Source organism: Camelus bactrianus, chromosome 9 (genome assembly GCF_048773025.1).
Source record: "Camelus bactrianus isolate YW-2024 breed Bactrian camel chromosome 9, ASM4877302v1, whole genome shotgun sequence".
NCBI lineage: Eukaryota > Metazoa > Chordata > Mammalia > Artiodactyla > Camelidae > Camelus > Camelus bactrianus.
This window is the reverse complement of record NC_133547.1, coordinates 46,888,002-46,906,012: the sequence shown is the minus strand read 5'-3', so window position 1 is coordinate 46,906,012 and position 18,011 is coordinate 46,888,002. Positions and strand designations below refer to the sequence as shown.

General features: G+C 36.5%; 1 protein-coding gene across 6 annotated transcripts in view; it reads left to right on the top strand.

Moving 5' to 3' along the window:
• Positions 1-18,011, top strand: part of GDAP2 (ganglioside induced differentiation associated protein 2) — a 67,017-nt gene that overhangs the window by 34,170 nt on the left and 14,836 nt on the right. For 2 of the 6 annotated variants that reach the window (XM_074370278.1, XM_074370279.1), the window contains 4 exons: positions 4,989-5,065; positions 5,794-5,870; positions 8,406-8,545; positions 8,846-8,900. In XM_074370278.1, coding sequence (XP_074226379.1) covers positions 4,989-5,065; positions 5,794-5,870; positions 8,406-8,545; positions 8,846-8,900 — 349 coding nt within the window. The other 4 variants (XR_012509200.1, XR_012509201.1, XM_074370281.1 and 1 more) reach the window with 4 other exon arrangements.

Sequence of the window (18,011 nt, the reverse complement as noted above, 5' to 3'; positions counted from 1 at the left end):
TATGTGCTAAATGTTTAAGACTGAAGGTTGTAGTTTTTAAGTTTTGTTTCTCTTACTCTTTCTAAATCAGGCTCTATTTATACACATTGAGTCTGGTTTTTGTATCTCTTAGGACTTAAGTAGGTCTTAAGGAAGTAGTATCTTTTTGAAAGTCTTCAGTTCTTCTTCAGTAACAAAACTAATGGTCACATGGATTGGCTATAGGGTTAGAGCACTCCTTTCATAGCATTGCCTTGTCTCTGTGTAATAATTCTTTTTAATATCTAAAATAATTATAGGCATATTGTCTAACTCATGATTAATGTTTCCAGGTCCTCCATCCAGTTGTGACACTACTTTGGGTGTATCATAAGATAGAAATTGGCTTACTTACAAAAATTAGCAAGCAATCTAAATACTCTTTTCAAAGATACAGCTTTTAAAACTCTTAAAATTATCTTATAATAGCTTTTTTCTTTGTCGTTAGTGTTCCTTGGTTGGCTTAAGATCCAACTGCCTGTAACTCTTATGTCATTTCTCACAGTAAAAAACTTTATCTGATTCATTATTAAATATTTGTTGAGCCCTTACTAATGTGCCAAGTGTTGAGCTAGAAACATAAGAAAGTGACATGCAGGGCAGATACAGTCCCAGGCCTTGTGGATCATAGGGTCTTGCAGAGGAGAGGAACGTTTAACTAATTATTATATGAAAGATCTATTTAAATTACAGGTACAATAACAGTATATAACAAGGGTTTTATCCAAGTCCAGTGTGGGACAGTTGCATAAAGTCAGGAAAAGCTTCTGTTAATTCCAAAGCTGAAATTTTCCTTGGTTGTACACAAATGGATTAATTACTGGACTTTTAAGAGTAATTTAGCTTAAGTTTTCATCATTCAACTTGCAGCTGTGCAGATGGATAATTTATTGACTAGAAGAAATTGCCTGGTATTAGATTTGTGAGGACAGCATCCAACATTAGTTGACTGCAGCCTATTGAGAAATTATCTGCTCAATATTTCTGCCTTGTGAGCTTGTAGTGGCTACTTTTGCTGCCATTATGATATATTTTGTGTGACTGCTCACTCATGATTATTATATTTTACTCATCAAGTAATAGAAATGTGTTTATTTGGAATAAGCTGTAGGAAAATAATAAACTATTTTGCGGGTTTTTTAAGCTTTTGATTGTTGGATTAGAATGAAAGAGTACATCTTCATTGAAATAAAACGCAGAAACGACAGCAAAAAGTGAGGTGCAGTTTATCAGAGATAAAACAGAAGATTTAAAATCTTCTTTGAATAGATGAGGGAAACAGGGAAAGCATAGTTTCTCTATTGGATGAGGAGATAAAGCTGGCACCTTTGGTTTTATTTCCTCCTTCCAAATACTGACTTAAAAGAAAAGAAAACTTGAGTAAATAATCAAATCAAATTTACACAATCTATAGTGGGAATGGGGGACACTTAATTAAAACAAGAAACCAGATGAAGATTGCAGTTGTGAGTTATTGCAATGGAATTCATCTCAGGGTCCTTAGAAACTGGAACAGTACCAGTGTCTCAGCAGTAATTTTAAACCTTTTTTAAATTATAAAGCCTTTAAGGGTCTGATGTAAGCATAAACCTTCTCCCATAAACATGTTCATATGGATTTTGCCTGTCCTGGGATCTCAAGTTATTAATCACAGATCAAGGTTAAAGACATTTTAGACTTTACACTATTTCAGAGTTCACACCATGGGCTAAAATTAATTTTAGTTGGATTAAGGACTTAAATTTAAAAAAAAATTAAAATTCATGGAAAAAGTTATAGATTAAGTATCTTTCATAACTTGGAGAAAAGATAGGTTTCTTAAACAAGATATTAAAAGCATTGACTATAAGAGAAAAAATGGTTTTGACTGTATTAAAATAAAGAGCTTTAGAAAATGGAGCAATTACACTTAAAGAAAGTGAAAAGCAAGTTGCGAAATAGGAGTATTTACAATACACACAACTGGCAAGTGATTAGTATCAAGAATGTAAAAAGAAATCCTACATATAAGTGAGAAAAGAACAAACAGCCCAATAGAAAAATGGGCAAATGCTATGAACAGGATCTCAGCATCATTAGCAACCACAGAAATGAAATACATTTTCAAATCCAATTGATTGGCAAAGGTTGAAACACCTGCTGATACTAAGCGCTGACAAGGACATGGATTCATAGGATCTCCTATTCATTGCTTATAGAAGTATAAGTTAGTTCAAGACTGTGGAAAAGAGATTTGGCCTTATCTGTTAAAACTGAGCATACCCTGTAAAATAGTACTTCCACTCCTACGTGCCTACCCAAGAGAAATCATACACACATATACCTGGAGATAATGTAAAATAAGTTGATCATAGCACTGTTCACAGTAGCAAAAGCCTGGGAACAGCTGAAGTGCCTGTCAGTACAAGAGTAGGTGAAAACTATACTTTTTATATAGTATAAACACATGATATAGAGTAGTCAAAAAAAGATGAACAACATTGACACCCAACAATATAGATGAATGCTAGCAATATAATAAGTTAAAAAAAAGTAAGACCCAAAAGATTATGTACAGCATGATAAGCTTTTTTCTTTTTTGAATCGTTAAAAACAGCTAAAACACTTTTTAGGGGTACATACAGATGAATTAAAATGATGTAAAAAGGAAAGGAGGAAAATGATGAACTTGAGATCCCAGATGATGTGTGAGGAGAGTCAGGGTCTAGCTAGCATTGGAGGGAAGTGACCATGTGTTAGATGTACGTTTTTGTGACGGTGCTGACTTTTGTTTTGGGCAGGTTTCAGAGTGCTTCTTACTCCATTAAAAATAACTCATTAGATGGTTAGTTTTTAACGAGAACCACACATGTACCAGTGAAGAGAGTGTTCTGAACCAAGGGTGGTTAATTCTATTTTGTGCATCTGAGTTCCTGTTTAAAAATTGTTTTCTTTATAGAAACACGTAGTTAACTGAGTATTAGGAATTACTCTAGAGATTTGCTAGAAATATAGAAACAGCTAAGACATCGTCCCTATCCTGGGGTCTAACAGAGAAGAATTCTTGTGATACGAAGAAGCCAGCGGTTAGTTCTACAGCAGGTCTGGGCCTTGCCTCCCTGCCACCCCCAGCTTGACCCCTACCCCCTTTCAGTATACAGACTTGATTGGTAGAGTGTTTAGACATCTGCTGGATTGTTTGTCTCATTCTGTCTTGTTGCAACATTAATTGTCTTTTAATATGTCTATCTCGTATATTCAGCCTTAAACTCTGATGCCCAGGGCCTTTCATTCTTCTTCTCAGGACTCCAAAATACCTTGAGTAATTCTCATGTTTATTATTTAATTCAGCAAAGATTTGAGTTCCTGCTGTGATGCAGGCATTGCATTTATGCAGTAAATCTTTGAAAATGAGCTGATGAGTACACGAATAGAGTATAGAAATTAACAGGTGTTTTTACTGGATTCCTGTTACATGTTTTGTGCTATGACTTGTGATGCTCGTAAGATATTTAAGACATGTTATTCTATTTAGTCTTGATGTGGAGATGACTTAATCATAAAACAATTAGAGAGCAGGACAATTGGGGAGTTCGTGTAAATAACCTAGGAAATGACTCTGTGTGAAAATAGTACTCTGTGTGGAATAGTACGTATGAATAGGGAGAACTACAATAAACATACATCCTTTCTTGACTTGCAGATTATTTTTTAAACTAAAATTAAAAGCTGTTGTCTTTTAATTCAGTTTGTATAAGTGGGCACATTTCTAAATTTAAAACGGCAAACTATAGAACCATGCAATACTGTGTGTGTGTTTTTTTAACAAACAATAACAATTTCCATGAAACTAGTGGGCATATAACTTATTGCTTACAGTCCATATTAATAGACTTCCTTCGTTGTGTGATTGTGCTTTACAGCTGAAAGATGGCCTACATAAACACCATTTTGCAGATGAGGAAACTGAGGTCCATAGAGGTGAAACGCTTTTACTAAGGTTGCACAGAAAGTGGTAGGATTGGAACCCAAGTATCCTCTCTCCTGGTTTAGTTTTTTTATGTTTTGTGCTGTTGCCATATGTGACCTAGATGCGTCAGAGTTGCTTCTCATGCATTTAGGTACCTTGAAAACTTTTTTCACAATAAAAAAAAAGTGGCAGTTTGAAGTTCAAGAAAGTAAATGTGAAATAGTAGAAAAAGTGCTGACCTTTCCCGGCAATCTGAGATCTGAGTGCAACTTCAAATTCAGCTCCACCGTTAACTGGCTGCTAACTCTGAGATTAATTTGACCTTTTGCAGGTCACTTCTGCTCTCTGAGACCTTTCACGTTTCTTCCAGTTTTAACATCCTCTTAGCCGAAGCCAAACTGTAATCTCTATGAGTTGATACATGGGCTGTCAGGGCTAGTTTGATTAGCCAATCATTAAAAAGCCTGGACTTCCCAGAAAAAATTACCTGCTTTCTTTGTGCTCCAGCATAACATGTACAATACTTACCTGCTTTTCTTCCGAAAAGTAAACTCCTGAGGGACTGGCAGTTTCTGTTGACTAAAGTATTCTCAATACCTCTCGTGTAGCAAGCACTCAGTAAGTCTTTGTTCAGTGAGTGAACATCTGTTGTGGAGAACTACTGTTGCTTTAGGCTTTCTTTGCATTTTTGTTTAATAAAGGAAGATAATAGTATTTAAAAACAGTGTCACTTTGAGTACTTGGTATCTTAGCCAATTATCTGAATAGTCTTCATTTGCTCTTAAAAGATTTTTTTTTAACTGTCTAGTATAAACACTTTGCTTTCTCAGTAACTCGTTTGTGGGTTTTTTTAATCAGTAACACAAAGTAGAGATTCTGCATAGTGTAACAGCCTCTTTAACTTCTTCCTCATTATGATAAAACTCTGTTCTTTAGGAACAGAGAAAGATAAAGTCAGGTTCTATTTATAAATTTAATTTACAGGGGTTTATTATAATCATACTATCCTTTATTTCTCTAGTTACAATCGCTGGTTATGCCAAGCACGATCTGAGGACCTATCTGATATTGCTTCTCTAAAAGCCTTATACCAAACAGGTGAGTTTAAGGATGTGGTGACTTACTGTTTTACTGATTAAAGACCATGCTTTTAGAAACTTCATTTTTCTCTGATTTTGTCCGTTTTATCTATGAATAAAATGTTTTTGTACTAATGAAAGTAGTTTTTACTCAACCATCAAGATCTTAAAAATAACATCAACCTATAAAATTTTCAGCTAATCGTCATACATTGGTCAGCCTCATTTCTTCTTAATGTCCTTTTTCTTATCGTTTAAAATTTCTTCTACTTTTAAAAATTCTATAATCTTGCTATGCAGAATTCAAACCTTACATAAATGTATCATGGAGACAGTGAAAGTTATCAGATCCCCCTTTATATTTCTTTTCCAGACAGTACTTGTTAATTTTCAGATTTGAGTTCCTTTTAGTTTTTCCTGGGTTTATTGAAAGTTGTAGTTAGCTTAAACAAAAAGCTGTTTCTAGAAAGGTCTTTGTCCTGCAACCTTACCTTTGGCTGTCCTGATTTAAAACCTGTAAGAGGCCTCATCTTAAAAGTAAGGACAGTCATCAAAACTTTATGAAGCTCAAAAAAAGTGATGTTTGCCACATAGTAAAAGAAATCTGAAGATGAAATTTGATCAACTTATGTTCCTGGTTTGCAATCTTTTACATTTGTTTGGAATATTTTTATAAGGTCAGAGCCCAGGACAAACAATACTCTTGGAATAAAGTTTCTGGATGCTGATTCCCTTTCCTGTTTGTAGGTGTCGATAACTGTGGTCGCACGGTAATGGTGGTAGTTGGAAGAAACATTCCTGTAACACTAATAGATATGGACAAGGTAAGCCATAAAAAGGCTTTGTTTCCTAAATAATGTTGATTTAAGAAAAGAAGTAGGATGTGAATTTGGAACCAGGGCTTAGAATATGAGATGAGGCAGAACTGTGTGTCTGTGATGGAGTGGCAGCTGTGGCTCTGCAAGTTGGCACACATCATTTCAGTAAGTTAGGGGCTTGGTTTGCTCCCTGGAAGAAGCAGAAATCCTGAAATGCTGGAATGTGATTTCCAGACATGCAGCTGCTTTGTTATGGAGATGACATAACTGGCAAGTTTTTAGTTAGAATCATTCTATATCACAACTGTACTAATAATCAAATTCTGCCTTTCTTGGAAAAAGAGATATTAACTCTCGTGTATCTATCTGAAGAGATGAAACCAGAGATGTAGTTAACAGGTGTCATAATTTCTTAATCCCTTCATTTGGAGGTAAAGGACAGACATAGATGATTCATAAAAGAAGAAATGGTACCACTGGTAAATAAAATAAGAAGATGTTCAACATGATTAATAGTTGAAAAAAGCGAATTAAAAGGAGGTATCTTTTTTTACCCTCAAAATTAGCCGTCACTTTTAAATAGTAATCATTGTCATCAAAGATGAATTGAAACTGTAAAAGTAGTCACCCCCATTGACTCAGTAATTCCGTTCCTGAGAATTTGTACTAAAGGTATTTGTACTAGGTATGGAAATAGCTGTAGGCCCTGAAACTACCCAAATTGGATCACTTGGGAAGGGGCAGTTGAATGCACAGGATTAATATGTAGCTCTTCCTAGAGCATCAGTTTTATTAGAAACTGATTACAAAGGAGGAGGATCGCTTTAATAAATGTTAGCCATAGGAAAAACAATGTGTATTCAAAAGTGTAAAAATTACACACAACTTTAAGATAAAACACTGTTGTGCAAAAGTGGGTAATTGCATCTGGCTAAGCTCTTAGTCTCCTGGTCACTGGTGTTTGGGTAAAAAAAATTGTGAAAGCATTAGACCTGGCATGTTATTCACAGGCTTATTTGTTACAGAAAATTATAACTTAAATTCCTAACAGGTAATTATTGTGCTTCCACAAATGGAATGTTCTGTGACTCTTAGAAATCATGGTGATAGAGGCAGATACTATAGAGAAATGTTTATGATGTAATATCAGTAGGAGACAAAGTGATACATTAAATTGTATGTACACTGACCTTGTGCAGGATTGAGGGGCAGAGAGTTTAAGCATTAAAATAAAAACTGGAAGTCAGTATCTCAAAATGGATTTCATGGTTTTAGGGAGAATTTGTTTTCTACATTTTTCTGTCATGTGGCTATGCTTCTTTATAATGAAAAAGATGTAAGTGAGGAATTTGAAGCTGAAAATAGGCATCTTAATTGCCCTGTGGAGGAGGTGGAGAGTGGATAGATATGGGACCAGAAACAGTCTAGTAAGAGCAGAAATAATCATCAAAATACACAGACACACAGGAGAAACTCGGCTGATAATCCGTGTGGCATTCATTATCAGCATTAATAATGTGATTAATACCAATAGAAGCATAAATCTCTGCATTTGATTTTGGTATGTAACTGCATGGTGTTCTGCATGTTCATCATTTCACATAAAGTAATGAGATACATTATGAGGTCCAAACCAGGTAACAACTGGGAAGATACTGTGTTCTCTTAGTGCCCACCTCTGTTCTGCTTTGTTAGCAGATGAATCCTAATCCATGTTCGTTCATTCATATTAATGCCAAGGACTCCCCTGAGGAAGAATTGGGAAATAGCCTGTTTGATAGCTGTTACCTCTTAGCTACCTCTTTGTCATTGTTTATACTGCACTATTGGGTCATGCTGGCCCTGCCCATATTGTATCTCTGCTTTGTGTTTAATGTCTCTCTTAAATCTGTTCTTGTAATGGGATAATCTCTAAGTGATCCGGGTTCCATTAAATTTGAGTCAGAGCCCTAGAAGTGCTGTCCAGTCCATTCCCATCTACTCACCAAACCTGTTCGCATTTTCCTCATTCAGCTCAACATAAAAGATGCTAAGAATATTAGCCCTCAAAGTGAGCCATCACTTACAGTGTCCTTTTATAGAAATTCTTGGTTACATGACAGCCATGAGTCCATCCTCAGTAGAAATTGCAAAGACTTCCACTGACTTAAAGCAGAATTTTCAAGAATGATTAAGAGTCTAGAAATTCTACTTCTAATGATTTTGTTGTCATTATCCTAGAGAGGGAAAACCTCGTAGTTGACTGAAGCACTCTTTTGAGTATATGAAGAGTCGTTTGAGAGGATGGAGACTGGTTGTTCTCCACACTTAGAAACAGACACAAAGGGATCATACTCTAGTGTTTCGAGAGCAGTTAAACACCGGCGTGATTCACTTGCCTGAAGGTCTTTTGAAAGAGATACTCATTAGTCTGAAATGTCTGTCTGCGACGCCTGGGGCAGAGATTAGATTAACCGTCTGGGTTTTTCTCTCTTGGCCTCTGTGAAATACAGATTACTGTGCAAAATGGTCTTTACCTTTATTCATTCTTTTTTCTTTTAGGCTCTCTTATATTTTATCCATGTAATGGATCACATTGCTGTGAAGGAGTATGTATTAGTGTATTTTCACACACTGACCAGCGAATACAATCACCTGGACTCTGACTTCCTGAAGAAACTCTACGATGTTGTTGATATCAAGTTAGTTATTTTCACAAATTATGAAGGGGGAAAACAGCTTCTTTCTTTCCTAATATGAAACAGTAGCAGACATTGCTGTGTATTTTGTGAAAGGATATTTCATGTAACAAAGATTTTTATCATACATAGATTGGATATTTTAATAATAGAAGGCCTTTCTTCACTCTACCTTATTTTGTATCAAAGTAAATTCATATGTTTCCCTGCTGTTGAACACCTAGAAAAAGAATCACTTGTTCATAATGGTGACTGGTTTTAGGCATGGCTTATACTGACCCTTTTTTAAAAATTTTGAATCAGGTACAAGAGGAATTTGAAGGCTGTTTATTTTGTTCATCCAACGTTTCGTTCAAAGGTACGGTATTTTTCTCTTTAGTTAAATCTTGAATTTAAGTGTACTACATACTTGCATATTAAGATATATTTCATCATCTCGGTTCTTGCTATCATCATTGTGACTGCTAATTTCTCTGTTTACCCTTCCTTTTTAAGTGCTCTCAAGTCGTGGTCCTAATGTTTTGGTCCCATGTAACTCCAGTATCTTTGCAGGCAACTCTCATAAGCCTTTGGCCCCTCAGTCCTTGCCTCTGTGCTCTTTGTTCATCTGGGCATTTTTCTGCCCTTGCTCAGGGTGAGCTCCAGTTTTTCCATAGCCAGTGTTTTCCAAGCACTTACTGTGCCAGTTCTTCCCTTGCATTGTTTTGTTGAAGCCTTATTATAATGTGTTTATGAAGTAGATAGTACTGTTACTCCCATTTTATAGCAAGGAAATTGATGCTTAGAGAGATTAAATAGCTTCTGCAAGGTAAGCAACTAGTAAGTAACAAAGGCTGCATTTAAATCTAGGCATTTTAATTCCTGAGCCTACAGTCCTGTCTACACGGTGTATTTTCCATTTCCCAGAGACTTCTCTTCAGCAAGCACTACGCTCTTTCTTATCTCCCATTTTTCTGGACCTAACGCATCAACTTTTAAACTTGATAAAGCTTCTACTTATCTCTCTTCCCCTTTACAACCAAAATTTTTTAGTGAAATCTCTGTTCTCTGCCCACCATCTCCATTTTGCATACACCTAAAATTACTCCAGTCTGGTTCAGATCCCAGTATGGCAACAATAGCTGCTCACCCTCAGACTGCTGATCATCTCTAGTTTCCCTAAGCCTTAAACACAGTTATCACTTCTTCCTTGAAACACTTTGTCTTGGCTTCTTTGAAATTTACCTTCTGCCTAGTTTTTCTTCTGCTTCTAGCTAGGCCTTCCCCATCTCCTTTGCAGTTCCCTCTTTCTCTGCTCATCCTTTGAGTGTTATTGTTCCCAAATCCTCCGCCCTCTTCTTTCATTCTGTACTTTTTCATTCCTGTGTTTTCAACAACACTCCCAAATATATGTGTGGAGAGGCAGTAACGTTTAATGTTTGAAAACACAGGTTTGAGATTCAGTTGACGTATGTTCTAATCCCAGCTCTACCAGTTAACAAATCATTATTTCATGCAAGTTATGTAGCCTCTCTGTGCTTTAATTTCATCTTCTATAAGACGGGGATAATGATAGTACCCACCTTGTAGGGTTGTTGGAAGGATGAAGTTAGTGGAAACGTGTAAAATGCTTAAAACCTTACCTGACATGCGATAAATACTCAGTAAGTGCTAGCTATTATTATCATCATTCCTGCGTGTTCAGACCTGCGTGTCGGACTGCAGATCAGACATCTCTGCTTACATGTCTTATAGCCCCCTGAAGTTCAGCGTTTTAAAAACAGAACCACTCATGTCCTCCTCCCCCACTCACTCCCAAACAGGTTTTTGTATTCCCTGTCTTAGTAAATGGGACCGCTGCTGCCCCAGGTGCCTAAACCAGAAACCAAGGGGGCCTCCTTGGGTACTAGCGCTGCCCCACCTCTCACCACAGTGCATCAGTTCTGTGTGCTCACCATTGTCCAGCTCTACGCCTGTGTCTTTAGTCCCACTGCCTCTACTTTAGTTCATGCCACCATCATCTTCTACCTGAAAGGAGACGGCAACCTCCTGATCAATATTCATGTTGTCCTGCCTCCGGTATAGCACTGTTCCAAGTGCCTTCAAGCCCGCCTGGTGACATTTTCTTATAATGTTAATATAAGGAGCCTAAAATATTTATTGTTTACTGTAGGGCCCTTTGCAGAAGTTTTCCAATCCCGGTCTAGGCCAAAAAAAAAAAGAAAGAAAGAAAAAAGTATCTGAATATATCAGTGGAATTTGGAGAAAAGATGAGTTACTTGGGTGTAAAAACCCAGGATTTAGTGATTTATTAGATGAGTAAGGGTGAAAGAAAGGACTGTTTCATCCATGACTCCCACATGTCATCAGATCATGGATTGGGATATAAATTTAAGAGTCATCATGAAGTAAATAGAGTTTTAACTCTTCAAATGTGTTAATGAGTAAAATCACAGACTTAGACCAAAGAGGACACTAATGACAGAGACCTAGGATCAGGGAAGGAGACCAAGAAGAAATAATCTAAAAGGCAGCAGGAGAACCAAGAGTGACTAATGCTGTGGAAGCCAGTGGATAGGAAAAGCATCAAAGATGGTAGAAATAGTTATTATTTTAAGCACTGTGGAGAAATTAAGTAAGATGAGTAGTGGAAAATCCTCATTATATTTCAAAACTAAGAGATGAGTAAAGACTTCAGTGAGAATGTTTTCCACTTTGGGATTTGTCAGTTTACAAAATTGTTGTTTCTCATGAAATACCATCTTTAAAATTTGCATGAAGTATTTTAAGTAATTCTTTCAGAAGTTGCAAATTTCCTTTTGGTCCTTCAGTGTTAGAACAGCACAGTAAGTGCTGTGCTTATGGAAACACTGCTTAGCCAGGCTTTAAAAAAAAAGAAAAAAAAAAGGTAAAATGTGTGAACAGTCAATTAAATGACTTTAATTGGCTTTCCCATTCTTCTTTCAATTGAGTTCTGATTACATGGTCTTATCAGATAATATTATTAACTTTTCCACTATTTTGTTATGCTCAGCAGGTGGCTAATTTTTTTCTTTCTGTAGCATTTAAGAAGTAGTTTTTGACTGTTTCCCAAAATCTCATCATTCATTTATTTTTTTGTTCATCCAGTAGTTACTGAAATTTTTTCTTCTTTAATGGAGACAAACAGAAGGATTGGCTTTGTCTTTAATATGTCTTTGCAAGAAGCTCTGCTATCCACACTTGTATTCAGTATCATACTGGAGGTTGTAGCCAGGTAATACGGCAAGAAAAAGAAACAAAATGTATCTAGAATTAGAGAGGAGTAAATAAAACTGTCTTGATGACAGATGACATGATCATTTATGTAGAAAACCTTATGGTGTCCTCACTTTTGTCAAGGTTCCAGGGTTCAAGATCAGTATTCAAAAATCAATTATTATATATTGCAAGAAGCAGTCAAATTGAAAATTAAAAAGCAATGTAATTTACATTAGCATCAAGAAATATTAAGTACTCATGGATAAATATGGCAAAAGATATGAAAGACTTGTACACTGTACAAGTTATGTTATTGTAAGACATTGATGAGAGAAATTAAAGGAGGCCTAAATAAATGAAGTAATATACTCCATTTTTGGATTAGAAGACTTAATATTGTTAAATTGTCAGTTTTTGCTAAATCTATAGGTTCAATTAAGTCCCAACCAAAATTTCAGCAAGCATTTTTCTTTTTTTGTAGAAATTGACCAGTCAAAATGCAAAGAATCTAAAATAGCCAAAACAACTTTGGAAAAGAAGAACAAAGTTGGAGGACCAACACTACCTGCTTTCAAAGCTTATTCCAAAGTTGCAGTACTTGAGACAGTGAGGTACTGACATGAAGATAGACAAATCAATGGAGTAGAATTAAGAATCCAGAAATAGACTCATGTAAATATGGATAACTGATATTTAACAAAAGCACAAAGTCAGATCAGTGGGAAAAGGTTAGTCTGTTCAACAGATGGTACTGGAACAGTTGGATCTCCATATGTAAAAAAAAAGAAAAAAGAACTTGATCCATATCTTGCATCTCATACAAAATTAACTAAAAATGGTTTAAAGACCTAAATGTAAAACATTAAACTGTTAAACGTGTAGAGGAAAGTGTAGGAGAAAAAAGCTTTGTGTGACCATGAGGAAAGCAAAAGATTTCTTAGATATAAGACCAAAAGCACAATCCATTAAAGAAATTAAACTTTATCAAAATGGAAAACTTCTTCTCTTTGAAAATAGTTAATAGAATAAAAAGATAAACCACAGCCTGAGAGAAAATCTTTGTAAATAAAACATTTACCTGATATGTAAAGGAAATCTCAAAACTCGGTATTAAGGAAACAATTCAATTTAGATATAGGCAAAAGATTTGTACAGAACACTTCACCAAAGAAGATACGGAGATGTCAAATAAGCACATGGAAAGATGTCCATCACAATTGGTTATTAGGAAAGTACAAATGAAACTGAAATGACGTATCATTACATTTCTATTAGAATGGCTAAAGTTTAGAAGACTGCCCATACCAAATGTTGGTGAGAATGTGGAAGAACTGCAGCTCCCTATACAAGGGCTGATCAGAGGGTAAAATGTTGCAGAAAGTTTGGAACACAATTTAACAGTTTATTTAAGAGTTAAACATACACCTACTGTGTGGTCCAGCCATTCCACTCCGTGTATTTACCCAAGACAAATGAAAACGTATTCATACAACGACCTGTACACAAATACTCATAGCAGCTTTATTTATTAAGCCAAAAACTAGAAACAACTTGTGTGCTCCTCACTGGGAGGATCGGTTACCCAAACTGGCATATCCCTACAATACCACTCAGCAATAAAAAAAAAAAAAAAGAATGAACTATTGATATATGCAGCAACGTGAGTGGTTGTATTGTGGTGAGTAAAAGATGTATATATGTGTGTATCAGACAAGTGTACATGCCGTATGATTCCCTTCATAGTAAAATTCTAGGGAATACAAACTACGATTTTTTCCAGAAAGTAGAGCAGTGGTTACCAGTGGACAGGGAGGAGGGCCAGGAGGGAGGAATTACAAAGGACCCTGAGAATCTTTGGGAGTGATTATTATGTTCATTTTCTCGATTGTGATGATGATATTGTGGATGTATGCATATATCGGAACTTGAACAAATTTTATACTTTAAATATGGTTAACTTATTGTAAGTCAGTTATATCTTAATAAAATCATTCCTTTTTTTTTTTTTTTTTAACTGCAATGAGATATCACTACACTGCCACCAGAATGGCTGAAGTTTAAAAGACTGACAGTGCCAAATACTACCAGTGATGTGGAGCAACTGGAATTCTCCTACATTATAAGTTGGAATGTGAATTTGTGCAACCTCTTTGAAAAAAGTTATGATAATTTCTCTGGGGAGAAGGGCCTGAGGGAACTTTCTGGAGTGATGAAAATATATTTTTTTTTATCTTTATAGGAATTTTGCTTATACAAGTGTGTACGTTTGTCTGAACAGCAAAAGTACACTTAAAACTGAGAATTTCATCAAATGTAAATTTTATAGCAAAGAAACTGAACAAACATTTAACTCTGGTTAGACATATGAATGCTGTATTTAGGGCAAGTTCACTGATGTCTGCAATTTACTTTGAAATGCAGCAAAAAAATAAGATGAATTGATAGATGGGTAGAGAGATGATATGTGATGAACAGAAATAAGGATAATGTTAATAATTGTCTGAGTGGTTGCTATACCAGTGTTCCCTGTAAAATTCTTTAAACTTTAGTGAATGTTTGAACCTTTTCATAATTTTGTAGTGGAAAAAAGCTTTTACAAATTCAGATTTATCCAAAGAGTGTTCCTTGGTCCCAGACTAATGAGAATACATAACCACTGTTTGCTCAGATCCGACTTTAACCCCTCCTTCTCTGCACTATCTCTAGTCAGCAAATAACTGTCCCCCCGTAACATCATGGATGGACATTACCACATAGATTTCAGTGTTAGAACCACTAGCCTTGTCTGTGACGCCCGTTGGGATTGCTTCAGATAGGAGTCAGTGCAAATGGCAGGTCGTACGGAGGCTGAAGACCAGATGTATGATGTGAAAGCCGTTATGTTACCTCTTCATAATATTTTGGGATGGATAAAATGAGGGAGGGTTGAGAAAGTAAAACCCATGTGTCATGAAATCCACCATTATTTTATCCTAAGTCAAAAACTATAAATGGAGTGTTTGTAATTATAAAATAATGAGATGAAACCAAAAGATAGTAAAACAATCCAACTCACACTATTCTGATTTCCATCCTCTTCAGATCTTTTCCAGGCCACTCCACCCAAAGTGATAATAAATTGACTACTCATATAAATCAGTACTCTCTTTCTACTTTCAAGTTTACTAATAGAATGTGAACTAATAGTATTTAAACCAACTTTTGATTCTGGCTCTAGATTACTGGAGTTGCACACATGTGTGAGCAATCTTTTCCTAGTTTATGTTGTTTTGTGACCCCATGTTCTTGGCTTTGCATTTGTGAATAATTGGATAAAAGAATTTCTAGCATTCACAAAATAGCATAGCAGTCTTTTTTCAAATTTTTTATTTTCAGTTTTTTTAAATAGTAGATAATGAGTAATACAAGTTTATCTGAACAAAAAGTTTATGATAGGTTATAAGTAAATAATTGAAAATTAAAAGCTGAGCTATATAAAGCTAAAATGAAGAAGTTGAAGACAATGCTCTTGGGTCTCTCTGATCAGAAAACTTTTAACCAGGTTTCCACTTCTGTCTACTTTGAGTAATTTTCTCTTGCTAACGCCTGAAGTTAAAGGAGATGTTGGGAAAAAATACGACAGAAAAATCTGTTTGTCTTTCAAAGATTGTTTGCCTAAGGTCACTGCCCATTCTTCCCCAACCCAGCCTTCTCTCAATTTACCACCACCACCTCACCAGTTTACCACCACCACCTCACCGTGTCAGAATGTGCAGCATAGTCAAGAGCCCTTTCATAGAATCGTATAACGAAGGGGACTTTATAACTCGTTTAAGTCTGACTTGCTCGTTATATAGATGGAGAGACCAAGGCCCAGATTGAAGTACAGTTTATTTCTCTTGCAGAATGAAGGAATATTAGACCATCTCTAAATAGTATTAAAGTACTAAGTCCAGAAACTATTTGCTACTTCTTTCAACACATACTGAATTCCTTGCTTTTCATGTTGGGTATTAATTAGACCCTATGAATATGGTATTGAAGAAGGCAGTCTCCACACGGGGGAATGCAGTCTGTTAGCGCACTGACTGCTCCCTCACAGGATGTTAGCTATGCAGCGATACGAGTAACCTCAGTCTGGTTGGAACACTTAGAGGGAAGCTGCTTCTCCAGCCTGGGGTGGAGGTGGTCAGTGAAAGCTTCCTCATGGAGGTGAATTCTGCCCTGAGCTCTGAAGGACAGTTCTTAGCCAGGCAAAGAATTGAGAAAGAGGGTTTCAGGACTAAAAGAGCACAACGTCAAAAGGTCCTGAGGTAAGGTACAGTGGAATACAAATTCCCTGCGTGGTCCAGTCTGCCCCTTCCTTTTACACCTTTTCCAGATTAGCACAGCTCCTTGCCTATGACAGGCATTCACACGTTTCTTTGGGCCATTCACTGCACTTAGTAATTCCTGCCTTGAGAAGTTGTCGTTATGCTTATACGCTGCTCCTTTACTAGAATCTAAGCCCCCATCAGGAATGGTCACATCACTGTTACCCTGCGTCACCTACAACCGTACACACTGCTGTAGATTACCAGTAGATGTGTAACTCCCTGCACAAATGCGTCTCCCAGCGTCCTCGAGGCTCTTCTCTGTTCTGCCTCTTCAGTCTGACTTTCTTTAACTCTTTCTAGAACCTCTGCAATCTCCGTGGTCTCTCCATAGCTCTTACTAGTTTACCAGCTGCCTCTTAGCTGGCTGTAGCGCTCCTCATCTGGAAGTCTTATTAATCCAGTTTTCAGAAGTTTGTGTCACTTAGGAATATAGCAGCATGTGTTTTAAAGAAAAAAAAACTGATACAAAAACCTGGTTTTGGGGTATGTGATTAAGTGACTATCTAATTTGATTTAAATTAACTCACTTGGTTTTAGCAAGGCTTCTTCCTGCCCCCACCTCCCGCCAAATAAACTTGGTAAAATGAGACAGTATAGACAGTAATGTTAATATTGGAGACTTTATACCAGTCATTAGTATAGCCAGAATAGAATAATGACCCAGGCCATAACAGTCACTGTGGAATAGGCCTTATATTCTTCATTCACTCTCATTCTTTATCAAATACTTAGGTTCTGTCTGTGCTGTATAAAACTTCAGGCTATTCTATGATGGTCTGCCAAGTATTCGGGAAATTATAGAAGTGAATGTAAGAACCTACACATATTCCTATGAAGTAGGAGTAGGGGCTATACGTGAGATTTAAACACAAGGTGATGCGAATTCAATAGAGGCGATAATCTGTTTGGAGCTGTAAGGGAGAAATAATGGTGGGGATAGTCTCTACCGAGTCTGGAAGTTTGAATAAGATTCTGACAGAGATAAGTTAGTGCAGTGTTCTCTTTGTTACTACACGCCTTTTCTCATAAGTAAGTATGAAGAAGGGACCTAGAATATGTAAAAGTTCTGGAACAACCACTAAAAAATGTGATAGATTGTCAAAGAGAAATTAACAACGTGGTTAACATCTGTGACAATGCCCAAAGTGGCATGTACTGTATTTGTATAATGTAATCAGTTATCTATGTGGAGTGTACTATGCCAGTGCACTGAGAATTCATATGCACATGTTACCTTCTTCTGTAAATAACATGGGGATAGCAATAATATTGTGCCTATCTCCTGGAACTGTTACATCAGCCGTTGGTAAACATGACTAATTATGAATGTCAGTTTGGAGAGATGATAAAATAATTTGTAAGTTCAGGCTATTACCTAGTTGATGCCAGTATTATTTGCTATCAAGAATTCTTTCTTTTTTTGGAACCAACAAATTTTACAGACCACCTTTTATTGAGGGATTGCATGTGGTGAAGTGAAACAAACAGAGGTGGCTCCACGTCCACAGAATATTTATTTTGTGACAGGCTGCATGCCAAGTGTCAGCTGAAAAATAAATGTCTCAAATGTTGGCAGAAATTTTAGAGCTCATTTGAAAAAATTCAAAAAGAGTTTGTGAGATTTGGCGATGCTAACCGTTTTCAGAGTACCAGCGAATCAATTATTCCATCAAGTGATGCGGTGGTTTTGACCACGGACCTCCCTAAGACGCGTGTCACGCTGCATCGCCGCCCACCACGTGTGTGGGAGCACATAGCCGTTCAGCAGAAACGGACGCTTGGTGAACAGAGCTCATTCTTACTCCATCCCCTAGTAATTGTTGCTCTAGCATGTTTCTTTTTGTTGTTCTTAGTGCTGTTCAGAATCCACTAAACTGATTGCATCAGTCACTGAT